We start from the raw sequence: 8,438 nt of genomic DNA, 5'->3' as shown, positions 1-8,438 counted from the left end.
GGAAAGAGTATTATTTACATACTTTACAGACATAAAAACTCAGGGATAAAAAACTTGAAGTACTTTCCCAAGATCAAACTGCTACCTGAAGGAAAAACTGTGCACTGAACTGAGTTCTCTAATAATGCCTTAAGCTGAGCATAGATATTATTTAATCTTGTTAACATTCTGCATCATAATAAATATTGGGCAAGACATTTTCTTCAAAGAATGAAACTTCAGTAACATGAAACCTCTTGCCCCCTCTCCTCTGCTAACAGTTAGACAAGAGCAAGATTTTGTAAATATGCGTATGGACAGATTATAAGAGACATGGGGTGGTTAAATTCAGATTAGCAAATTTCTGCAGTGCACTGCTGCACAAGTGTGACTTCAAAATTTTCATTGAGCTCCACAATGAATTCCCAATACATTGCATAAGAGGTTTGCCACTGGCTTAGGCTTGGAGACATTCCGGTGTTCATGAATTAGGGTGTCCCATATGTCAAGTCAGATGTAAATGCCAAATCTGTCACCTCTGGCTCATATATTGCCTTTGCAGGTGTTCACATCTGGCTAAGAACAAGTGAGAATGAGAACTCCTGCAACAGCAATACAAAAAGCAAAAACAAAAGGAAGATCTCAACCTCCAAAATGCAGACTCTCAATTCTTATTAACTCTCAAAGCAACAGTAATTTCCTATACCACTTTCTAAATTACATTTGACTTGATATTTGCTGAGAACTATCAAGAAAATTTGCAAAGTCACATAGTGCAAAAAAGCCCTAGTGATATTTTTGAAGTGACCTTATCTCCAATTTTACTTCCATTCGTGAAAAACACTTAAAACTTGAGGAAGAGCTTTTTATCAATGAGAAAAAGCCTGATTTCTAACATTTCCTTGACCCTAATATTGAAGGAAATTCTATGTATTTGAGGAAATATAATTTACAATAGTATTGCCAGAATTGCGGCCAGTTACAACAAAAAAAAATGAAGCAACATCATTATGACTACCTTAAGATCAAAGATTATATGAATAATTGACAATAAAAAGGCTGATCGTGATTATTGTGAGGAATCTTGCAAACTTTTTAACACTCAGAAGTTTCACGCTGTACTCTTCTTGTTTCAATAAAATTTTCATGGTGCCTGTTTTTCAGCTGAGTCACTTTTACCTAAATGCAATGTAAGCACATTACAGAGAATGTACCTAGACAAAAATATCAAATTCTCTTCCATCTTTTTCCCTTTCAAGCCTATTTTTTCCCAGATTTAATTACAGTACATGGATTCACAATGTTATATGTAGCTGCAAAGGAAAGAAATTAAACAAAACACTGGGAGATTAATATTTCCAAACAAAACCTTCATCCAAGACTAACTTGTGCTAGTTAGGAGTGGTCCTACTAGTTAAAAAATCTTGAAATCACTGTTATTCAAGCAGTGTACCAAACAAAAATCAAGCATTGGACTCCAGTGGTGCTGATTCTCTGACACAGCTCCAGCCAGTCATACAGAGGATGACAAACATTGTTCTTGGGGTTGCCACAGAGCTGGGCAGAAACATTTAGGGTAGAATGCATAACAGATTCTCAAGTCTGAGTTCAAAAAACCCCCAGGATTTTCACAGTGCTGGTGGCTGAATGTCCTACACCCTGGACTCTTGGAGCTCTGAAGGAAAAGAGCCACCATTCCCCCCCACCGCACACATGGAAAAAAAGCACCTCAAGTGCAGCCAGTGTGCTGTGCAGGAGAAGGAAAAAGTGGTCCACTGTACTTTACCAAAGGCTATGCTGAGGGCTTCCCTCCATGCAAATTGAGCAGCCCAGAACTCCCTTTTGAACCTATAAATCTCTTCTAGCAACCAAGCAGGATAATAGTGAAAGACATGGAGCACACACTCATTTCTTCTAAAAAAGTAACAGTTTTCCACCTATTTTCATCTTTTTTTAATATATCAGTAGATAGAGCACACTTTTGAGATATAAGAGGTTGACCCTGTCTCTTCCTAATTCATCATTTCCCTGAAGAGCTCCTATCACATTACATCACACCCCTTCTGGCTGAAAAGGGCTGATTTGACGGGCCTCAGACAGCCAACAAAAAGGGAAACACCACAGCAAAGCTTAGTGAAAAAGCCCAGGCTCCATTCCTCCCACCCCAGAGCATATAGGTCCTAAATTGTTATCTTGTGTTGCAAAATCCACTATCTAGTGCCTACAGAAGAGTTGCACAGACACACAACTATTTGTAGGGCACGAGGCAGAGATTGCCAGACATTGCAAGGAATTTTATTGGATCTTTATGCAACATGCAAAGGGAATGTGCTGTCTGTGCAATTAATATGCTGCAAAAACTAGCTTTCTCTAAAAGAGATCTGTTAAGTAAACAATCTTTGGTGTTACCAGAAACACAGCAGACCCCCTAAAGAGAAAAAACATCCTTCCAGTGGCTCACCAGGTGTTGCAGTCCTTAGTCACCGTTTCTCCCTTGGAATATTCTCTTCCATTGTGGAAGCACGGGCACCTCTCAGGAGCAACACACTTGTTTTCATGTCGTACCTAAGCAGAACACACAGCTTGTCACCACCTGGGGCTGCTGGGATATGTGCAGGGCAAGCAAGCAGCCAGGAACAAGCACAGAACATGTGGATGGAAAATAAAAGAAAGGTTGAAAGGAATAAAAGAAAGGATGAAGGCTATCCAAGGTGAGAAAGGTACAGTACTACTAATACTTTTAGCCATTAACATAAATAGAGCTGTAGGTATATAAATCACAACTTGATCCCACCATCTCAAGCTACTGGGAGAACAGATGACGTTACAGAAAAATGGCACAATGAGAAAGTCCAGGATGCAGTGAACCAGGCTAATGTGAGTATGCAGAGCAGGTGAATAGCTTCTCACACACAACAAACTGGAAAAGGGCCTACTAGAAAAGCAGATAAAGGGCCCAGATGGACTAAAAATGGAAATAGGAACATCAAGGAGACCAGAAGCCACAGTGCCTGACCCACCCATGTGCAAATGCAGGTTCTGTTGTTACAGACAACAGCTCCTTGACAAAGCCAACCCTCTATCAAGTCTCCTCTGAAAATTGCAGTAATCACTCATTTTCTTTCAAATCCCTATTTATTTCCTGGAAGGCTGGATAAATATCAGTCCACTTGAGGCATTATTCTGCTCTCTCTGCAACCGGTCCTGTTGCTAGGAAATAGGACATTATCTTCTATCCAAATTCTAATTTTCACCCTTCTGATCCGAGTTTCTCTTTATATAACAAAAAATCATTTATCCCACTTCAACAAAAAAAAACCAAAACAAAACAAAAAAAAAACCACCAAAAATCTACAGCCAAAGAAAAACAAGTAATGCCTTTAGACTATTCCATTTTTCCATTAATTTTCTGTTTTTTTTTTTTTGTTGGGTTTTTTTTTGGGGTTTTTTGTTTGTTTGTTTGTTTGTTTTGTGATTACTTTCCATTTTTAAGACCCCCAGTTTTAGAGAATCAAACATAACCAAAGCTGGCTATCCTGACTTTTCACTCAATAGCAGTTCTGGCAAAGCCAGGATAGGTTTGGCTCTCGTTTCATGGAATACCTGAATGGAGAGCCCTTCCCCCTCTTCTCATTCAAAAGTCACAAAATATCACCTTCCCACTTTAAACTCTTTCAGCAAAATCATTAAAATAGTTTATTTTTTACCATTAAATATGGGCCAATGAGATCAATGTAGTCTGAACGCCAGGTTAATAAAGAACAGCTTTGCCTTTTCCTATGGGGACCTAGAACTGCCACATGGAACAACTCACAAAAAAAGATTGCACAGCGCAGAGACCCTTCCTTCATATGCAGCTCCACATGCTCTGTGGCTGCATTATGCCAAATAAAATCACTTTGATAGAAGCAAGATGGAAACAAAGAAATGCTTTTCTAGATAATGGAGCTACAGCTCTGCCTTCGCCTTTACAAAGGATGGTGGGAAAGTCCAGAGAAGACCAGAAAGAAGAGTGTAATACCTTCTTTCCTCCCTTCCTGGTGGTATTTAGGAAAAAAGCAGGACTATGACGTCATATTCGTGGCTACATTTCTGAATTTTTGCAGAGCGTTCAGCAACACAGTTCACAACACACTTGAGGGCTTGCCTCTGGATAAAAAACTAGGGATTAGACATCTGGTTAGTAAAAAGAGAATCAGAACCTCTTCTCCTTGCTCCCGAAAAACTGGTACAGACTGGTATTAGCATTTTTATCACAACCAGCGCAGCAGCCATAAAGCCAGCAACAGAGGGAAGAGCACCTTGTCTTGAACACTGACAGAGTGGGTGGATGGGATTCAGCAAGCCAGACACAAAAACCCAAAGTCGACTTTGACCAGAAGAGTGCTCATTTTTTTCTGCAAAACTCAATGAATTATGATTTTGTTAACAGTAACACACAATCTATTGGGCCTATTAACACCCCATCCAAAATCTGGGGCATATCTGGCAGCCTGCTGCCATGGTGCACTACAAGGACCATGTGGTACTACAGTACAAGGACAGCAGCACTATTCACAAGAAGCTGGATTTTCTCTGGAAGTCTCTCAATCCATCAATAGACTGCAGTTAATACAGGAGATTTAGCAGTCCTGAGTGCTTGAGATGACAGGAGGCAGCAGCACTGGGGAGGCAACTATACAAAAAGACAGAGGTTTGTAATGAAAACAACAGCTGTTTGCACCATTTAATGTCCTTAGGATTATGCTCTGCATCCATGGGATTACAAGTGGTTGACTAACAACTCTCCCATTACTTGGGGATCAAACAGAAATGTCTGTAATTTCCTTGGTCTGTCTTATTAATTGCGAAACCTTGAAAAATCTTGCAAAAGGAAGGACAATATTACAGGTTTCAGAACCTTTAAGATTCTCCTTACCCACACTCATAGGAGGTGATTGTTCTGCTCCGCTCTGCATGGTGCAGCCTCACTTTGAGTCCTGGGGGCAATTTTGGGCACCACAATATAAGAATCTAAAGCTGTTAGAGGGTGTCCAAAGGAGGCTGTAAAGATGGTGAAGGGTCTGGAGGGGAAGACACATGAGGAGTGGCTGAGGGCAGTTGGTCTGTTGAGCTGGAGAAGAGGAAACTGAGGTCAGAGCTCACAGCAGTTCTGCAGATTCCTCACAATGGGAAGAGGAGGGGCAGGCCCTGATCTCTGCTCTGATGGACGAGGGACAGGACCTAAGGGAATGGCTGGAACCGTGTCAGGGTAGGGTTAGGTTGCTTAGGAAATTTTCTTCCCTCAGAGGGTGGCAAGGCACTGAACAGGCTCTCCAGGAATGGTCACAGCCCCAAGGCTGCCAGAGATCCAGGAGTGTTTGGACAATGCTCTCAGGCACAGGGTGGGATTGTTGGGGTGTCTGTGCAGGGCCAGGAGTTGGGCTGGACGATCCTTGTGAGTCCCTTCCAAGTCAGGAGATCCTATAGTCCTGAAATCCAACTCAACCTAAACTTTGAAGTCTCTTGGTCAACACAATTTGATGAGTATCCCTCTGTCAACGGAAGCTCATACACTGCTCTGTTCCTCCTGACACATGCGTGGATTTCAGTGGAAGGTCAGCCAAATATATGAAGAAGCATGGGATTAAATAAAGTGGGTCAGATGAGAACACAGTAGCTAATAGGCTTTAGAATAAGAAATTGGTTTGGGGAACAAGGGACCTTAAAGATCACCCAGTTTCATCATCAACCTTCCACTATCCCAGGTTGCGCAGAGCCCCATTCAACCTGGCCTTGGACACTTCCAGGGATGGAGCAGCCACAGCTTCTCTGGGCAACATGTGCCAGGGCCTCAGCACCCTCACAGGGAAGAATTTCTTTCATAAATTTTTTTTTAACTAAAACAGCCTCTCACACTTACTGTGCAAACAAAGACAAGTTAACAACATGTCAAAAGATCGAAATGTGCTGGTTTACACTTGACTTCTCTTTCTTAGGTTAGCTGTATGTCTCTAATGTTTATTTGACATGCCTGTCTCCTCGTGAACACATTGTAACATAGGATAGGCCCACACTAAAAAATGTACAACAGAGAAATCAAAATAGTCAGGTAAATTTCAGTTTAAAACAGTTAGAAAGAAAAAAAAAAAGCCTTCCAAACTTTCCTGGTTAAAATGTTTAGGATTTGTAGGGTTTTTTCCCTTCTTATACTAATGTATCAAAGTTTTAGAAATAGTTTTATTTCAGCATTCAGAATGCAATAAAATAGTTCATTTGAATTTTAAACTGTAATTTTTTGTCAGTTGTTGGGACTAGAAAGAAAGTAATTTTCTACTTTTGGAATGTCTGGATTTTGTGCTCTGTGATTGTTCTGTTCTTCTCTTTCCCCAGAAAGGTGGTTAACACTCAATTAGTATATTTATTAATATTTTCCAATGGGAAAAACTGAAGTGCAGTAAACTAATCTGAGAAAGCCTATTTTCCCCCACACTTCTGCACATATATTATGATCTCTCTTTTCTGCTGTGCAAGAGGGTGACAAGTATGGAGAATTTCCCACCTTCCAGATGATCAAAGACAGAAGAATTATTTTTATGACATATTGAACATTTTTTATTTGCTAGAAATCAAAGCAATATAAAATTCTAAGTCAAGATGAACCAGAAAACTTATATTTGAAAGAAATTGAAAGAAAGTTGAAAGTTGAAAGTTTGGAAGAAGTTAAAAAAAATTGGATTTTGTCTTCAAGCTAATAAGTTATCTGTGAGCTTTGATAACTTTCATATGCTACTGTATCACAAAAGAAAAAAAAATCTTCAGTAAGAAGGCACAATTTCTTCCAGCATGATAATGTGTGCAAATATTTATGGGAACACATGTTGAGTAATCTGTTACTTCCCACAGACCTTCCTGCAAACAGCAGCTCACCTCTGTGAGTTGCTTGTAAATTAGGCAGGATTACAGCAGAGTGACAAGTAAAATAGTAATTCCTTTTTCCAGTCCCTTTATTGCTCACCTCTGTTGTACAAGCCTGGAAAACACAGACTTTGATTTGACTTTGAAGAGCTTTGTCTCTGTGCTCCCAGAGTCTCTGTGTTAGAAAAGGACAGGACGGAAATGAGATCCTGATCACCAACCAAATCCTTCTCTAGTGGGGGAGCACAAAGCCTCATTGCAGAGCACAGAAATAAGAAAAAAGGCTCTCCCAAACCTCATCCCATTGGGTGAGGAGAAGGAAACTGCTCTTTGAGAATGAGCTGGCAGCTCCTGTGAAGCCAGGAGTCAAAGACAGGGTAAACAAGACAGATCTGAATGGGGACTGGGCTTGATCCTGACTTTGTGTGGCAGTGGTTACAAGATCATTTCTACATGGGCTTCTCTCATTGTGGCTTGGGTGCAGCTCATGATTTTTATTCTCTGCCACAAGGGAAGCCAATGAGAACAAGTAATTCCAGACTGAGTTTAGTGAAGATTAAACCATACTGTCATCTAGTGGACAGAGAATTTATTTTATTTTTTTTTTCAAGAGTGAGCCTGATTCTTCAATTCAAAACCTGACAAACCACCTTGTTGAACTCGGGTGTGTTTCACATCACTGCAAAGTAAGCTGGAGTCTCCAATTCCAAAAGGCCAAAGACTGCTCTCTTGGCAACAATTTTATGAAGCAATTACTTGTTTTAACTTACTGAAAAAGAATACAAAATACTGTACCAAACATGAAATTTAATTACTATGGGGGTCGTGGTTTTTTTCCTGTGGAGTAATTATCATCATTTGTTTTCCACAATTATGTCAAAAGTCCCAGAAATGAAACCAAAAATCTCAAGCTCCTTTACCAAATCAGCTGAATGTTAGATGCAAAGAAAAGCCTGTTCATCCTGGAGCTCTGGGAACTTTAAAGTAGAGAAGCTTTTCTAAGTTTTCTTATCTCACTACTATTTAGGAATATTTTTCACATAAAGGATAGGCATTTACAGACTGAAATGTGAAAAGAAGCAACACTTGTTTTTAAAATCATGGTGAAAATTTATGGGTGACTTCAGATTCTGTTCTTTTTCACCTCCAAGACATTTCACAAGCCTTAGCTTTTTTCCTAGAGCTGGCATTTTATTCTGGAGCAGAATCTATTTATATGTGTGTTTATTAGCAAAATACTGTAGCAAATTTCAAAATATATGTTTATGTTATTGCTAAAAATTATTGCATAATGAGAATTTGGGAAGAGGTGTTTTTCTAGAACGATAATTGAAGGAATTTGGGGGCAGAAATCAATTAAACTTATTCTTATATTTGAGGGTTGCAGTGGAATATAACCCTGGACCCCAGAGAGCCTCTTTTCAGTGGAAAAAAAAAAAAGTGTGCTTCTTACAACACCTGCAACTCCGAGACACACTCTGACATCATCTTAGCAAGTTTCATATCCCACATTCCTTCTCAAAGGGTTGTTCAATTTGGTACAACACACAGGAAGGCAGCTG

At 39.8% G+C, this 8,438-nt stretch overlaps 1 protein-coding gene across 1 annotated transcript in view; it reads right to left on the bottom strand.

The window, feature by feature from the left end:
- VWF (von Willebrand factor) overlaps window positions 1-8,438 on the bottom strand; it is a 124,040-nt gene that overhangs the window by 68,726 nt on the left and 46,876 nt on the right. Inside the window, exon 19 of the mRNA XM_014309415.2 lies at window positions 2,441-2,544. Within this exon, the coding sequence (XP_014164890.1) occupies window positions 2,441-2,544 (104 nt within the window). The remainder of the gene's footprint in view (window positions 1-2,440; window positions 2,545-8,438) is intronic.

This window comes from Geospiza fortis, unplaced genomic scaffold (assembly GCF_000277835.1).
Source record: "Geospiza fortis unplaced genomic scaffold, GeoFor_1.0 scaffold164, whole genome shotgun sequence".
Classification (NCBI taxonomy): Eukaryota; Metazoa; Chordata; class Aves; order Passeriformes; family Thraupidae; genus Geospiza; species Geospiza fortis.
The sequence above is the reverse complement of the archived record's forward strand: the minus strand, read 5'-3'. Positions and strand labels throughout refer to the sequence as shown.